Source organism: Pundamilia nyererei, unplaced genomic scaffold (genome assembly GCF_000239375.1).
Source record: "Pundamilia nyererei isolate P.nyererei 1_Seehausen unplaced genomic scaffold, PunNye1.0 scaffold00027, whole genome shotgun sequence".
NCBI classification, from domain to species: Eukaryota; Metazoa; Chordata; class Actinopteri; order Cichliformes; family Cichlidae; genus Pundamilia; species Pundamilia nyererei.
The window spans coordinates 3,090,141-3,108,082 of NW_005187428.1; the positions used below are offsets into that span (position 1 = coordinate 3,090,141).

A 17,942-nucleotide genomic window follows, 5' to 3' on the forward strand; every position below is an offset into this window, starting at 1 on the left:
GTGAAATAAAGCAACGTTCAGATCGTTCAACATCTGGTAGTCACTTTACTTAAAAATATCACATTTCACCGCCTTTAACAAGTCTTGCTAGCTTTCTAACATTCAATCCTCCAGCCTTAGGGGTGTGCAGGTCTCACACCCCTCAAACACACGCTGTGCACTCTGATCCACTGGGAAACCGAGTAGCTTGCTACTAAAACGGAAATTTGTGGGGTGTAGTAAAACCAGGCGAAGGTGAAGGTGTCAGGTAATGCGATTACCTGGGATCAGAATGGGGTTGCAAAGAAGGGGCTCTTTAGAAACCAGAGGCTGATTGAGTAAGTTTTTAAAATCTAGAGGTGTGAGTAACATGATGGAGAAGAAATCAAAATATTAATAATATTAATTAATAATAATATTTGCACTGAAGCTCACACTATACATTTTGATCCTGTATACTTCACACTTTTGGAGTGTTTAGCCATTGACTCTTCACAAAGACAAATGCTGCACATTTTGAACAACAGTGAGCTTAAACAATATTCATTTCTGTATTTATGAAGGCATCCCAGCAGCTCAAAAGGTCCCTTCCCCCCCCCCATTTCTGAAGTGATTTTAAATTCACAGAAGCCAATGAAAAATGATCCTGTTCTTCATGTGTGGAGATTTGGAAGCCAAGAGATCTTACCCTGGCAGATGCGGTTGCACTCGAGCCAGGAGCCTGAGGGATCCCAGACAAACTGCTCCCTGTGTTCCTCAATGGGTATGTTAAAGGAGTAACGAACATCTGGGTTGTAGAGGTTTCCCACACACAGGACCTGTGGGAATAACGTTGGAAAAGGCGAGGTCAAAGGTCTGACATGCTTATTATTTTGTCCACACAGAGTTCTCACCTCTTTAACAGAGGGATTAAGATCAGTGTGTCACTAGGTGAGAACGAAAGCAAACTTTTCCAGAAAAGAGGTGAAAACTGAAGCGGTGTGGGGAGAAACATTAACAGAAGAACACACAGTATGCAAATAATCAAAGCAGAACTGATATAGTAATAACATAAAGGTGACTTAAGCATTAAAAGAAAACAAACTTCCTATTAATACCTGCAGAATGAGCTCCTCCTCAATACGGTCAGTGCAGTTAATGCGCTCAACTTTTGTGTCTGAGCCGCTGTAATCAATGACGGTTCCCTTGAAGTCGATTTCCCTTTTGAACATGGCCACCACAAAGTTTCCATTCAGGAGGAAATTGGAATGGCTATCGGATAATGCTGGAATGACATTCGAATAAGAACGACACATTTCACCACAAGAGACAGAAGAAGGAAAGCTTTGCCCTCGCAATTTGAAGTTTGGGGAATGTGCGAGACGGCATTTGTCACTTTCAGCCTACATTTAAAGTAAACAGTCTGGCAGACAGCTGCCAACCTATTGTTCTGCCGTCCGAGGAGGTACCGTATATTGAAACAGCGGTGACACCAAATTGCATTTATTTGGAGTCCGACTCCGGGACTCTCTTCGGTGATTGACACTGGAGTGGAAACAAAGGATCTTCACTGACTGCAAATACACACAAATACCTAAACAACCACCTCTGAATTACAGTCTGTGAGTACATGCCAAAACAATGCATCTAATCAAGCCTAGTAAAAACTTTTGTTGTTTTGCATTTAAATCTGCAAGTTGCGCAATGCCAAATAATCAGAGAGAATTGACAATGATGCACGCAGATAACTTATGGCAACATATCACATATTTCTTATGCCTGCAGAAGAATTTGTGCACTGTCCAGAATCGTGTACGCGTAAATGAAGAACAATGAAGAAAAGACATTAATGTGCAATTTTCATTACACAAGGAAAAAGAAAAGAGCGAAGAAAAAGGGAGAAAGATTGATAGCACCCATGGGAGTAGCCAAATGAGAAAGCAATTATGTTTATTTACTGAATTCAAAGTAGCACTCATTCAGAGCATACTCGGAGTACTGGCGACAGAGACGTCTGACGTTTCACCAGCTCTGAAAGGCTGTTCTTGACTCACGGCACAGCGCAAACGCTGAATTTACATGATTTTTGTTTTTCAACCTGTTTCGTTGGAGTATTTTGAAAAATTGTCACAATATACAAGTAATAAATGGAGAAAAATGGCGCCTGAACTTCTAAGTCACTGACACCCATTTATGTCACCCTGATCTTCTCTAAACAAATTCCTCCATATTGCACCAGCTGAAGTGGCAAAACTGAAAGGGTGTTGCAAACATTGACCATATTTAATGCAGACAGCACTCCCAGAATTGGCGGGGCAAAAGAGGTCGACCAGAAATTTCTTCTGACAATTGGAATTAAAACATCTTGAACACAACTTGATCCATCTGAAACATGGATGCCTGTACACTTTACAAAGGGGGCAAAAGAGCTTCTCTCTTCTCTTCTGCTTGTCTTTTTTCTTTTCCTGTGTCCTCCTCTTGCTCACATGCAAGCACAGAATAGGTCCTTCCGACCCTAAAACCCTTATTTCTACTTCCATGCAGCTCAAGCTCCACATGCATCTAATTAGCACTTATTGCTGCCTCATTTATCTTTCTGAGTGGTTGACACTCCATTTGCTTACCCTCAACCAACGCTCCTCACATTTCCTCGATATACGTGCTCAGTAAAAAAAAGAGAAAAAAAGTCCTTTTCCTTTCATTTTTGAAAACAGTTTGACAGTAACTTGGCTCGTTTCTCGAGTTCAACCCCTTTTTCATTAACATCTGCCTTTACTGCTCTGGGTCACCGAGTCAGCGCGGTTTATGGTCATGTTCGGGGTAATGGCATTGACCTATGAGATGAGAACCGAAGAAATGTAATGTATACATCTGACTGGTTTGGACTGCCACCGCATTCAGACTGAATGCTTTTAAATTTGACCTGGTGTTGCTTTAAAAACCACACCTTCTTACTGGTACACTCACCGAGGTAGTTGTCATCTTCTGGTTTTCCAGAGTAGCTGACCTGTTTGATATCAATGTTCATGGCTCCAGCTGGAATCCGAACCACTGTGTTGTAACCTAAAGAAGAAGAAAGAAACAAAACCAGGCAAACAAGAGACTGAGACTGTTTTTAAGAACTTTCAAGAGGGAAAAACGTAGCTACGATAACACCAATGCACTGAACACTCCCCACTGTGATTTCCATAATAGCTTCACTATGCTACACCAAATTCCTCTTAGGGAAGTTCCAACCACTAGGGATTTAAATGTCACACTTGGAAAAATACAAAAAAAAAAAATCTAGTCATCTCAAATAACCTGCAGGAGGCCCTGTTATAGTCTCAGAGGCCTGACCGTTAAATTATATGTAATTATTCCCTGGACTTACCTTTGGCCTGTAATTACTACACCAGGCCTGTTGTCCCATGATAAACTAACAGAGAAGGCGACTGAGCATGAGCAAGAGAAAGAGCCTGTGAAGACCAAAATATGATAACCGAGATGCAGGTATGAAGGTTTAACAACAAATTAAGCAAAACACAGAACCAGCGAGACCAAACTGGGACCAGAATTTGCATGAACTGCATTCATAATGAGCAGCTGTTTGGTGCAACCATTGTCTTGCACTTTTGGTCTCTCTAATAGACTGCCTTTAGTCTAATGTTTGCAACAGGTGGTGGAAAGGTAAACTAGGAGTCGATTTATTATTGACTCATTTCCTTTTTCATATAGGCTCAGCTTGAGAGTCACAAGTGAGAAGTGAAAGGAATAAAATACAAGAGGTGGGTTTGAAGCGATCTGACAATTAGCCTGACACCTTAAGCCACTCGGGGGCAGCACTTGTTTTACATATCTTCTTCTCATCAGCCTTGTAGATCTCACACATGTAGGTCTTTCTCTTTCTGTCTGTTAGTCTTGATTTGAAATGAGCTGCACCAAACAGAGATGACAGACAGTAAGGTTTTTTTTCGTCTTGACACTTTTCACTCATAAAGATTTGCGTGAAACAAAACAAAAACCTTGCCAAAGTTGCCTTTTGAGTTCACTGTTACTGCTTTTAAGTGCTATGTCACATTCACTACCTAGAACCACTTGGGTAACGATAAGCTCACAGGCCCACAGAAATACATCAGGAACAGCCAACACTAGACCCTCCCTGAGGCTACGTGGTATCTCCTAGCTTAGCGACTGACCGCACACACAATCAGCCCTCACCACAGAGTGACCCAGAAAAGAATAGTAAATACAACACCCCGAGGTTAAAACAAACAAACAAAAAAAAACTTGCACTTGTGGAATGATTTGGTTTACCTTGTACAGACTACTTTCTGACACTAGCGAGAAGGAATACTATATAGTATTTGCTTTGCTAAAGAAAATTAGCTTGTGTTTTTAATCCCTTAAGTATTTTGTGTTAAGATTATTTTCATTTTAAGTGAAGAACATTGAGGAAACTTCAGTAAAAGGCGGATGCTGTGGGAGTTCTTGATTCACAATAACTATCAACAGTTAATGTAAGTGAGTCACCAATTCCTGTGTTTTAACACAGTTTTTTAAAGAATAATAATGTATTTGTGCTATTTGAAGCATTATCGGGCCTTGGTGTTAGCTACAAAAACATGTTTAATACAAATTGTATTGCGAACATAAAGATATTTGTTTACAAGTAAAAGGAACCAGACTTATGGTTGACAGTTCATCATTTTGTGTCGGCTGGTGAAGAAGGATTAAGGGGAAAACTAAGTAAACACAATGAATGAAACGCGGACAAAAAAAGGAATAAATCAAGAGACATGAAAAGAAAAAGAATAAAAGGTTCAATGGCAAGAAGACAGGCTCAGACTCAAGACAGGAGCAGAGGGATATCCTGCCTGGGCTACACTCCCACTCCTTCTTTTTTCTTTTTGTCGTTCTTATGGTTAAGCCAGATTTCCAGGGCTGAGGTCAGTGCCTGATTTGGTTGAATACAGTCCTCAAACACTTTGCCACCCCTGAGCCAAAGGAGCGCAGAAAAAGGAAGATGGATAGAGATGCTAAAGTTGAGTGCCAAACTAGCACAGTACAAATGACAGAGGCCACACCCATAGCTTTTTATGCTAATGCTGGTCCTGTTTTACTGCCCAGACTTAAAAAGGATTGGATGCAATCAGCAGTTGGCCCACAGTGAGGCACTGCTTTAAGCACCACAGCTGAAAGGGGATGATGTCAGGTTTGTGTTTGCTATCAAAAGACCAGACTGAGTGACATGAACAAAGTTTGTAAAGCTTTAGAGCAAACTGCTTTCATGTATTTTTTCCCCCAAAATTTGTCCAAAGCATACATTGTTCTTCACATCAAGCTTAATATGTTAACCATAACCATACATGACATCAGTGCCTAATATGAACATATTGAATGTCAGTGTTGTAGCCTCATATAACTAAAAGTCTTTCTAAGCTCGTCTATGTTTGCTGCATATACAATTTATAACAGCCTGTTTATTTGCAGAATGTGCTGACATATGTTTTGTGGAACAGTCAGTTATTAATGGACAGGGCGTGCAATCTGAGCTGAGAGGGACTTACCATACTGAGCATCATTGAAGGTTCCTTCCAGAGTTTTGCACGATGAGTTGTCGCCGCCACACACGCCGCACTTGTCGTTCCTGGCCTTTGAGTTCAGCACGTGATCGCAGCCGGCTTGCTGCAGAAGTGCAGAAGATAGAAAAGACAGAAATGTGTGCTTTAGAGTGAAGTTCCTGACAGCGCGCAACTAAGCTGAAGCTGACGGCGTCGGAGGGTATGTGAGCAAGTATTGCTTTGAGTGTAATCGGGAAAAACAAGGAGCACGCAGACATACCCTGCAGAGGCCCTGCACACAGATGTCGTAAGTGTCTGGCCCGCACGGTGTGCCGTCGATGACACGGTCCTTCAGTTGATAGTATGCCGTAGTCCCAGCAACCCGGCAAAAGAGCTTGCACCGATCCTTCATTAATACTTAAAGGATACAAAGAAAACAATTAAATTAAAATTCTGAGCAACAAAGATACATTTTCAGTGAAATCCTGCGAATGCTTATGAAACAAACTTTTTAACTTAAACCTATTTACTTCTTTGTGACCCTCAGCAGACTCTTGCTTTATCTCTAATATTTAGATGGTATCTGACAGTGTACCCAGACCGGGGCTTGGCTTCTTCGCTTCAGCATCAATTAACTAAAAGAATCACTTGCAGCAACTTTGCCAGATGGTAATCTCATGGGGCAGACTATCTAGGCAGGGCCTGACATACATCTGTAAGAGAAAGCTGCCAGGAAGTTCATATGGAAAGACTTTATGTTGCCCTTGATTAGTGTCAATTAAAAGTTTACTTAAGGACACCTTAAAAAAAATACAGCTGTAGATTTTTATCATACATTCATCAATTTCTCAACAAAAATTGCCTGTCTTCCCCTGCCATGTATTAAAATTCAGGCACATTAGATTCAAATGCAATGGCTGTGGAGGCGTCGCAACTTTGTAGGTCTTGGTCCTTGCTTCTCTCTTACACACACTTGTGGATTTACAGATAAGTTTATTGACGTATTTGTGCAAACTGTGAGTAACTGGATGCAAACAAAAAATCACTTTTAAAATGTGGGATGTGGTGTTTAAGGCGAACGTTTACGTAAAGTTAAAGCTACATGCTCAGTTGCATTTAAATAGTGTGTATTGCTGATGGTGTGGCTTGAATGGTTTGGGTATACTCACTGCCACTGTACTTGGGGACCCAGCGGACGGTGGGAGGTAGACCGTTGATGTTGAAGTGTTTGCCGTCAAACTGAGAGCACTGCTCTTCCCGGAAATCCTTCTGTCCTCGTGGGCATGGCTCAGTGTTGCAGGAGCGGAACTTCATTCTGCGACCCACACAGAACTTACCGCCGTTTCTGGGCCTACAACAACGGGAAAATTAACGATTACAGAGGCACTACGCAAAGTTTGAATTTAAAGATCACATTAAGTGATCTTTAAACATGTTGTTCACATCCAAATCACAGTTATCGCACACATATTTGCACTCTGACCGTCAATAACGATCTCATTATTTCTTACTCAGGCTTGTTGCAGTCTCTAGTGGTGCTTCTCGTTCCTCCACCACAGGACCTGGAGCAAACACTGTAGGGCCCCCAGGGACCCCACTCGCCATGGACTGGTTGCAGATCCAAATCTTTATTTACACACATCCCATGTCTGCAATACTGAAATGGAACACACACAAGCAAGAAGAGAGCATGTTAAAATGTATAAAAGCAACCCCTGCATTACTGAAGGCAACATAATCTAGTACAGCACACCTGGGCACAGTGTTCTTCTTCGCCATCTCAGTCATCGGCTTATTAGATCTTTAGTCCCACATGAGAAAATTGCATTTCCACAACACAATCGATAGTAAGAGGAAATTTAATGAACACAATGACAATCTGACACTCACAAAAGTGGTTTAGTGTATCTCTAACCCGACCCCTGTATTCCAAACTTTATATTTTATAAGCCATCTTCGGAATTAAAAAACAAAAGACAGGAACACAGAGCTTTCATGCAACAGACCCAATTATCCCACAAATAAGGCATCCAGTGTCAAGCAGTGTGTACCCGCTAAGCAACTTTTGCCAAAAAGAACTAATACCGCTTTCATAAGCAAAGCACAGCACGCACATTTCCCTTTGTGTGTAACCAAATCCTCCTCTCAGTGACTAAGATATCAGAGGGTCCTGTTCAGAGAAAGAATGCAGGACAAGACGGCGTCTGTCTGGGTACGTAGCCCGCCGTCCGGGCACACAGGCGAGGGGAGCAGTGGCACCATGATAAGGAAACTCTAGAGTCGTGATAACAAGAGGAAGAAAGTTCATTACTAGCCTGACATCAGAAGCTCCCTTCTCCCGCTCAGTTTTTTTATCCTTTAACCAGAAAAGGAAAACGTTCTTTCTGGACACCTCACAGTGTTTATTTTGACTGCACTCCGTTTGTCGGGAGCTTCATGTCCATCCTGTTACTCCCACCCCCAGCTCCGATCAGCTGAGAAATGAATCTACTATGTCTAATCCTTTTTCCACTACGAGGCATTTGAGCCCCTGCGTCATGTTCTGAAGACTCATGAGAAAATGGAAACAAAACCGTGCCACATTTACTTCACTGGAATTTTATCATTTTAGCTCATTAGCCAGTGAGATCGGTCAATCAATCAGAGGTAGCTCCTGGGCAATGGCTGACCTGGTTAATTTCTGCTTTAACGCAAATTAACAACATGTATTCATTACCTCAGATGTACAAATGCAAAAGGGCATACACAAAACCACATGGAAGCAAGTACTATTTGGCTGCTTCTGCTATCCTGGCTTTGTTTGCATGTGTGTTTTACACACTTGTGGGTCTTTAATGATGGAGTGTAAAGTCTGTACACAATGGCAGGCAGGTGTTAAGAGCTGCAGGGTATGGACTAAACAAGCCACAAACATTTTCATAATCCGGGCCTAGTTTGAGGAATTCCCGGGCTCACTCCTCCTGAGTCCGAGTCTAGCGTAAATGCAAACTGAAGGCGCCGATAATTCTGTTGGAGCGCAAACAATGAATTAAGAAAAGAATCAAATGGAAAGCGCTGAAAAGAATTTGATAAAGCATGCGCATTATTGGAAATAGTTTCCATGCCACAGAAAAAGGCAAACAGGTGCTGGACTTTGGAGCTCACCGAGTTCATGGAACTGTCAATGAAACACATTTAGGCAGTAAGTCCAAAAGCTTTCCTTTGTTACAGCAAATAGTTTCCCCTCCCCTTGCAGCCCCCCACGCTCAACTTGAGGAGTGTCAGCCCAGACCTGAGCATCCCTTCTATACCTCTTCTCCAGGGCTACCCATCCCCCCTTATCCCCTCACGGTGAATTGCAAAGGCCGAGCGGAGACCACCAGAGTGCAGACAGGCAGCAGGACCCAAGGAGCTGTCAAACACAAGCCTGACTGTCTGTCACAGAGGACCACGGACTGTGTAAGCCTCTGAGGCATTCCACTATCCATGCTGGCACCCTCTGTTTACATCCGTTTTGTTTGGCCTGAAAAGGTGATGTGGTGAAAAAAAAGAAAGGAGGAATGGGGGGGGGGTGGAAACCAAAAAAAAAAGAAAAAAAACACACATAAGTGCGCAAATGTGAATGTGTATTAAGTGTATTAAGAATTACTGCTTAGGGTCTGAAGGCAGTTGGATCCCCACTCACTTCCAATTAGGTTCCTACCAAAGAGCACATACACATTTGGAAAACACTGAAATAAAGGCGCATTTGGCAAAGCCCAAGTACCCATTAAGGTCACCAGGCGAGCCTCTTTTTGCTGAAAAGATTGTCAAATTTTGACCTCAGCTGGGAATGTGTTGAAACACTTGGAGGTCCCGTGAGAGAAACCCATCCAGCATGTGTTTCAAATTAGAAATTTCACAAAGGTACAAGCTAACTTACCAGCTCATATGAAAGTATGCATATGTGCATACACCTATATTGCATGCATGTATATATATAGATCATGTAAGCTGAAATATATCCAATACCTTTGCCTCTTGGCTCTTAATGACATACTCAATAAAGATTAAATGAGTAGCCCATGGAGTCACAGAGAGCAGTTACCAGCATGCTAACTCAAACAGTGAAAATAGTAAGGACAGCAGCATCTGCTCTGAGCACCTCAGCTGCTTTGGAAGTTAGCGCCCTGTAATTGCCAGAAAACTGTTGCAGAGAGCGCCTCATTTCTGAACCCAAGCCATACATCACAAGAGGAATGAGAAGGTAGAGGACTGATTTAAAAAGCACTCCGCTCTTTCATTTTAACACGGCCATTTCCAAAAGTCATCACCTTTCATGCAGGCGGTGCCTTTCTCATGCCTCTGGGTTAGGAGTTCACCTCGGATGGTTGGGGGTTTGTGTATTGTCTCCAGCAGCTGGGAGCCCCCTTTCCTCCCAACAATGCAAAATTAAAACAGACTGCAATCTTAGAAATGCTAGAAACATCTGGAGCAACCCCTCAAAATGCGACGGCATGGACCACCGCTGTTAATTTTCAATATGGCGTCATTTCGTTTTACGTGTTTTATCGCTTGTCCTGGAGGTGAGGGAAGCTGTAGAGGCCCAATGACAACATAGGATCATCTGCAGCACTTCCATTTGCTGGCCATGCGACTGGAAATCAGTCACCTTACAGCTGCTTTTACAGAGTGGATACACACAGACTCATTTTTTAGCCCATGCACGTGTTTTCACTGTCAGTTCCTCGAGTCTCCTCTTTGGTCGTGTCTTAAAAGACCATAAGACAAGACAGAGAAATGAGAAGACACATTGGAAAGAGTGTCGCAGACAACAGGAGAAACAACAACCTCTAATTTTATCTCCTCTTTGCTTCCTGTCCTCATTTGTGGTCTCCGTCTTTCCGAGGAGTGTAAGAAACATTTCCGTAATAAAAAAGGATTGATGATTGATGATTTTAGTAAATTGATCACCATTTTTGAGAAAAAAAACCTTTAAATATAAACCCAATCTGTGATTAGAACTTAACACCAGAACTGAGCAAAGCCACAATGTTACAATGCCACTCAAAGGTATAAAAGTATACAATACCATTTGCTGTTTGATCCCGACACACCCTGTGTCCAGGTAACTACCAGTCACACTCGTACAGCTGTTGTGTATATGTGTGTTTTCAAGTGCCATTATGGCAAAATGTGGTCACAGAAAAACTGCAGGTGGATCTACCAGCTAGTGGTCAAATGTTCATCTGTTTCTGCATGTCTCTGACTTTGGACAGGCACTACTAAAACAAAGATCTATGCAAGACACACTTTTGTGTGGTCTTCCATAGTTGGCTGTGATACTGTTCTCAAACTAATGACTAGTAAGTGCTTACTAGTAAGTGCTTATATGTGCTTATATGTGCTTATATGTGCTTACTAGTAAGTGCTTATATGTGCTCACCTAGTTTTAGATATACAATTACACAATCTACATACAAATGCAAAAAAGCTTCCTGCAAACAGCTGTAACAAACAAGCTCAACTTCAGACTCTTTTTGCTCAGCAGCATGCATCTGTGTGAGCAAAAATAGATCAGGTAAACTTACCAAACAACAGACAGGCAGAGTCAGCAATTATTTGTTTATTGGTTATTTTTAACAAAGTTAAGCTCAAACATCCTCAGGAAGTGGTGGAGACTGCAAATACATTCGTTAGGCACATATGTTAACTCTAAATGAATGCTTATGTTGGGTCGTTGTAAGACGTGTAAAGAGACAACTGCTTGCTAACAAGTTAGCCAAATACATTATTGTGTACGTCAGTGTGGTTCAGAGAGAATACTCTCATAAGTGTCTCCCTGAACCATCCTTGTACAAGCCAGGAAGGGTTGACTGGCAAAATGACTGCACACTGACTAATCAACATGTCTCTTCTTATATAGTTACATCCTGGGACTGTGAGGACTCTCATACTTGGAATGTAACATAGAGTATCCATAGGCTTTGAGTCCTGCTCAAGCAAGAAAAGCTTGTTTAAGTTTGATACACATGTGCCCCAGTGCGCTGGGCAGTTCAGTTGTGTGCAAAGTGTTTGAGCTATCATGTTTGCAGAAATAACGACACACAAACTCGACCAAAAACATGACCTCCTCTTGAGGTAATAAAGGCTTTCTACGTTAAGTCTGTGCTTGTGCAGGAAGTGGGTTCACTGCTACAGTCGGATGCAGTGTTTTCAGCTTCTTGCTGTTGTCCCCTTATCTTGTATCTCTTTCCAAGTTCCACTGAATATATCGCCTTTCACACAGCGACGGGTTTAAATGTCACCACACTATAGCGTAATCAAGCAAATACACATGCAATGAAAGCTCCACTCAGTGGTTTCCGGACACAGAATTTCAATCAGTAAACTGCACGAATGCGAAAACAACAATCCTCTTGTTACCCCAAACCCACAGATATGTGTGCGATGATAGCAAATCAAAGTGGCAACATCCTGCAAATACCCAGAGATTAGCTGAGAGTAACACTGATACTGGCCTCGCGATCCCCATGCAGACGTGCACGCTCGCACAAGACTGCACACAAACGCACTGCCTGTCCCGGCATCGTACAACAAGTCTGTCAAGCTGCCAGCGGAGATCCAGCCAACACTCATCGCCTCCGCCAGCATACTCCATTCTGCCCCGGCTTCACTTTTCAAGACCCCACTATCTCAACTCTAAATGGCTGAAACCAGAGCGGGTCGTCATTCTTTTCCAAACAAGATTCTGTAAATCAAAAGCAACTTCCTGTTTCTTAATTTACACTAACTGTTCATTTAAGCCACGAACAAGAGTATGTGGAAATCTTTCTTTCAAATATTTCACACACTAAAAACTTGGCTAGCAGCCACCACATTAAATAAATTTAAAAAACTAATTCATTGAATACTTCGTCATTTCTTGCTGAGATGCTTTAGGTCAAAACCTTCATCCAAAAAAACAAAACAAAAAATAGAGCCAGTTTAAGCTTTGTTGCCTCTCTTTTGCCCCTCTGCCACCCACTGAGCCACAACGTGGTGAGAAGCAGCACTGGGATCTTCAAAGGGTAGGATACTGATACAAGGCCAAGCAGCCCTGCACTTCGGCTTGACACTTATTGACCATGCAGGCTGGCCCCTAATCTATGCACACACAAAGACACATAGTTGCATGCACACATCTACACATGTGCATCTGCTCACACTTAAAAACAGGTACTTCTCCAATAAACGCACACATTGAAGCACACAATTAAAACACACACGCAAACAGTCGCAGCCAGGCGTGAAAGCGGCATCCTTTTGAAGGGTGAGGGGACTGAAACGGGGAAGGGCAAGAAAAGAGAGGGTGGAGGGGGAAGGAGGGAGGAAGAGTGGTGGTGGTATTTATAGACAACAAGTGATGGGATGCCCTCGTTAGCGCACGGCCCACTGAGCCAGATGACAGAGGCAGCGGCCACGAGGTCATGTGACCGAATTACTCACTCCGGCACCCAGTGAAAGCAAAAGATGGGGAAGGAGGGTGGGAGGGAGACAAACAGGCAGGATTGGAGATATTCAGAGAAGAAGGGAACAGAGAGAGAGACAGAGAGAAAACTACCCATGAACCCTGCACTGCCCAATGCCCTGATTTAACTGAGCAGTATACAAACAAAGTTATTCTCCACCTCCCTCTTTCATTTACAGGACATGCTACTCTCCCACTATTTGAGGCACTGACCTCAATTACCCAATGTGGTCGAAACTTTGTTTCATAACTGGAGGGAAAGAGGGAAAATTAGTTTATGAGATGACATGGAATTGCTCAGAACGACACAGTAAGCAACAAAACACGTATCTGAAAAGAGCTGGGATCCTCAGTCCCCCAAACCCCCCCCCACCTCGACCCCTATCCCAGAGACATAGCTGCAATCCTACGAATCTGACAGCTAAAAGCCAAGAAGCCATGAGGGTCTGAGGCCCGTGCAGAGCCTAACACTTGAACCTAACCACGGACCAACGCAAAAGCAGAACCAAGACGTGTAAAGAAGGAACAACGCAATTCTGGCACAAAAGAATGAACAGGAGTCATCTGGGCATGCAGATTATCAGACTTTAAACATGCTCAAAGACACACAAGCACACCCCACTCAGACACCACATTAAAGAGCACTTGTGTGGGCAGGTGAGCGTTGGTGTAGGGTCCCCTGCTCTTTCAACTAACGCCACTTCAAAGAGCACCCTGCATGAAGATGAATCTGGGCCTCGGCACCACAAACAAAGGTGGTGCCACTGCTGACGCACACACAGGCAGAAATGAAAGAACATTTTTCTCTCATCTGTTATTCCAGAAAAAAAGAAAAGGAGAAAACATTCAGTGAGCAGCAGTTCTCTTGGTGAAAGTGCCTTGTTTGATACCAGAGGTCAGAGGAGAATGGCCAAGCTGCTTCGAGCTGACAGGAAGGCGACAGTAACTCAACCACTCATTACGTCCAATGTATGCAGAAGAGCATCACTGAACAGAAAACATGTGGAACCCTTGAAACAGATGGGCTACAACTAGAGTTGGATGTCTCAAGACCGGTCTTGGTCTCTTTTACGTGGTCTTGGTCTTGCCTTGGTCGCAACGGACTTTGGTCTTGGTCTCGCTGTCTCAGATCGGTCGGGAGATCGGTCGGGAGATTTGGAGTCAACAGTATCCCTGACACACATTGTAACGTTCGATAATGTGTCATGCGCAAAAGCATCAGCTCTAAGAGCCGTGCTTACAGAGTGCTTTGTAGTGAATCAGAAGAGTCGACTCCCATTGAGCGAGAGCCGGCTCCTCACTTAATTTCCTTTCACTGCTCAGCTCTCACACAGTGGCTCAGCTATGCTCCAATCCCTCCATATTGTGGCCAATCACATGCGAGGATATAGGATAATATCATTATGTGAAAAACAGAGAGGGTGAGAGACGTGGCAGTCAAGTGGAGCGTGCTTCTGTCCTCTCGGTAAGTGAGTGAGACAATAGACAGCGATGAGGAGGGCCGTGCGAGTGCATCGCAAAAACACATATATATGCCTGACACCTGTAAACGAAGCAGCATCTGGCTGCAGTTTAAAGACTTTTTTGTCTCATCTCGACTTTGTCTTGGTCTTGACTTGGTCTGTCTTGGTCTTGGTCTTGTCTTGGTCTCGATACCCTCTGGTCTTGGTATTGTCTTGGTCTTAGTTTAGGCGGTCTTGACTAAAAGTCTAGCTACAACAACAGAAGACCACAGCGGGACCTGTAAGGCTCAGATTAGGAAACTGAACTTTGCACAGTTTCATCAAAATGGAACAATAGATGATTGGAAAAACCTGGGTTATTTGTTGCTGACCATAATCGTCCCTTTATGACCACAATGTACCCAGTATATCACTGAGTTCACTGTACTCAAATAGTCTCCACAGTCACCTGATCTCGGCCCAATAGAGCACCACTGGGATGTAAAGGAACAGGAGATTTGCTTTATGTGTGTGATGCTGTCATGTCAACATCAATCAAATAGTTTCCAGTGGTTTCCAGTACTTCATACCTACAAAAGTGGCCTGAAAGAGCATGCGTCTAGATTTATTACCTATGACAATGTAGGCAAGGTGGTATCTTAAACATTTAGCTCAAGGCAGTATATGCCTACATAGTGATTAATAAAGTGGCAAGTGGACAGAGTAATCAAAGAAATTTTGAATTTGAAATAGAAATTAGTTGTGGAAGGTTAGATTAAACTGCAGCTAAATCTGGTTAAAACTATATATGATATGCATACAGTATATTTCACTGTGAAGTAGTTTCTTGTAAAATGCTGTTATGCATAACTGTTAAGAATAGAAACCTGACTTGATATAAGATTGTATGCTAGTCTCTTTAAACCTTAAATTAATTCTGATATAGACTAGTCTCCACTAAAGATCAGGCATCAGTGGTAATCTAGCTAAATCAGCTCCAGTGGGATTAAGGGGTTGAATCTTAATAAAGCAAACCTGTGTGCGATTGAACTCTATGTGTTTCTCCCACATTCAGGTCGAGAGCAGTATGGGAGCTACAATCCCAGGACCATTACTGTTTAGTCTGGTTGTTGTAGTTGGATTAAGATGTTAGCCATCCCCTGTTAACCTTTCTTCGCTAGACTGGGCTGATCCAGAACCTAACATGGTGAGGAGGGAGATAGAGCAAGATGAAAGGATACAAGAGATACGAGATTTACATGGGTCCACACTACAAGACTGCTGGAGGGCATAAGGTTAAGGAGAAAAAGAGAGCCCTCCTTCTCTCGCTCCCTCTCTTTCCTCCTCTCCAGCATGTTTTGAATGCTAAACACCAGCCCACCATAACAGCCTCCTTCACCTCCTCCTTGCTTTCCTCAGCCCTCTCCTCCCCACCTCCTGCCCAGCAGAATCACTGATGTGAGGTCTTTTGTGAGAGCGCTGGCTGGCCTCAGACTGGCTCTGTTACGGTCTGACCACTGACCCAATCACCCGCCTTTTAAAGAGGTTTTGGGGTCGTGGGTTCACAACAAGGTGACTCAACTGTGAACGGCGGTCGGCATCCTTTTTCAAAGGGCCCATGTATTTACCTTTCCCTATCAGGGCTCTCTCTCTCCCTCTTTTCTTTACATTTTTGTTTCTTCTTTTTCACCCCTTTCTCCACATATCTTAAGTAACTGACCCGTCTCAGGCCTAATTAGCATAGCATCCCAGAGCGAGGGGAACACTAAGGCTAATGGGGGGGTTGGGTCTCCGTAAAACACTTAGAGTACAGCTTCAAGTTTCTAACAAGGACCATCACCTGAACCCACTCGAGCAGGTTTCTACAATCAATGTGGCGACAGCATAGTAATATATGATAAATTATTCCTTTTTCTTGGCAGAGGAAATGAACTAGCAGGGAAAGGCATCATGATTCAAAACAGAACTCCATTAGAGGTTTGGCTTGTGTCATTAATTTAAATGCACTGACAGAAATATCACATTGTTAGCCTTTACTGCATCACAATAATTATTCATGTCCATTTACTAGATGAGAGACATGTGTTTTCCTTCCGCTGTGCAAGAAGGTGGAAAAAATCCTATGGAGCTCAGTGCTCAACGACTGTTTTTTTGTGCGGTACCTTTAACCTACACTACAGGTTCAGCGGCGGCATTATCTACACCTACATTCTCAAATGGGCAATTCTTGAATATCAGCTGGGACACCCTGTAAGTGTGTTCCTGAAAATTGTTAGCATTTTTGGTGTAGATGATTTCCCATAATCTATACATGGAGAGACTGAGACTTACCATTCCATGTCCACAGTCAGTGCCATCAGCGAGTGGCATGTGCTGTGTACGGCACCCTTTGTGGTCCCCCTCCGCACTCGTACACCACAGCCTCTTGCACTGTTTCTGTGGGGGAAAAGAAACAAACGCAAGCAGTAAAGCATTTGGGAATTAACAGGAAAAGAGCTTTTCTGTGATGTGAATATCCTGCAAGGTGTTAATGCATGTACAAAACCCCTCTTATGCCAAAATATTTTTTTCAACAACACTGAATAACACAAGAAATAATTGCTCCAGCCATTTTGGTCTTACATAAGAGGGATAAAGCATGTGGTTGTAGTCCCAGTATATTAACGGAATTCTACAAACATTTCAATCCAAGCAGCTGGTAGTCGACTTTTTCTGATTCCCCGTTTGGTCAGTGTAAAGAAGTTTGACCCCATAATGGCAAATCTATCATATTTGATACATGAGTTTTTAAGATCTCTACATCAACAGTGTGATTCATTTTCTCCTGAAATACCTGATATATACTATGAGACAGTAGCAGTATGCTACTATGAGCAATTAAATCACACTAAAATGAAGAATGTAGCAAAAATGATATGAATGAAAACTCAATTATGCAAAGTGATATTTAGTTTCCTTGTTTTCTTTTGTCAGGAGGTTCAATTAACACTACAGTTTTCGCCTGATTACTTCATGGTTCAGGCTTTAAGGGGTTAAGTACTCAATGAATGCCTCAGATATCTTAATATAAGAACGGAGATGTGCAATTTTAACAGTTTTTCTACATGATAAATAAATGCTGTTGTAGTAAATGGAAGATATATGACAGTAAGAAAGAATCATAAGAAATAAGTGTGTAAAATTACAGAAAAAATATGTGGTAGCTCCTTAAAACACTGTAACAAAGTTTTGTTCATTCACAGAAAAGTCCTTGTTTACCTTTTTCCTCTTTTTTTAACTATACTACTACAAAACTATAATAGTGAGAAAACAGGAAGTTTTTACGTCTTACTTAGGTTTGAGTAATAAGAATGGCCATGTCGGAGTTTCAGTAACAAAAGCTAGAAATTCAAATAAATTCAGTTAATAGTCCAAAAATTAAGCCCTGCTTCACATGTTTTGGCCCAGGTGTCCAGTGGGTCAGATTGGAGCCTTCGGTGGGTCAGTTTTGGATCCTTGGCCTTATTTTTGTCCCCTCAAATGTTTCAGGTA

General features: G+C 42.5%; 1 protein-coding gene across 1 annotated transcript in view; it reads right to left on the minus strand.

Annotated features, from left to right (window-relative positions):
• Positions 1-17,942, minus strand: part of LOC102196608 (A disintegrin and metalloproteinase with thrombospondin motifs 20) — a 76,134-nt gene that overhangs the window by 31,561 nt on the left and 26,631 nt on the right. Inside the window, exons 11-18 of the mRNA XM_005728161.1 lie at positions 16,743-16,847; positions 7,013-7,158; positions 6,671-6,852; positions 5,782-5,918; positions 5,508-5,625; positions 2,926-3,021; positions 1,077-1,243; positions 668-797 (exon numbers count right to left, since the gene is read on the minus strand). Of these exons, the coding sequence (XP_005728218.1) occupies positions 668-797; positions 1,077-1,243; positions 2,926-3,021; positions 5,508-5,625; positions 5,782-5,918; positions 6,671-6,852; positions 7,013-7,158; positions 16,743-16,847 (1,081 nt within the window). The remainder of the gene's footprint in view (positions 1-667; positions 798-1,076; positions 1,244-2,925; positions 3,022-5,507; positions 5,626-5,781; positions 5,919-6,670; positions 6,853-7,012; positions 7,159-16,742; positions 16,848-17,942) is intronic.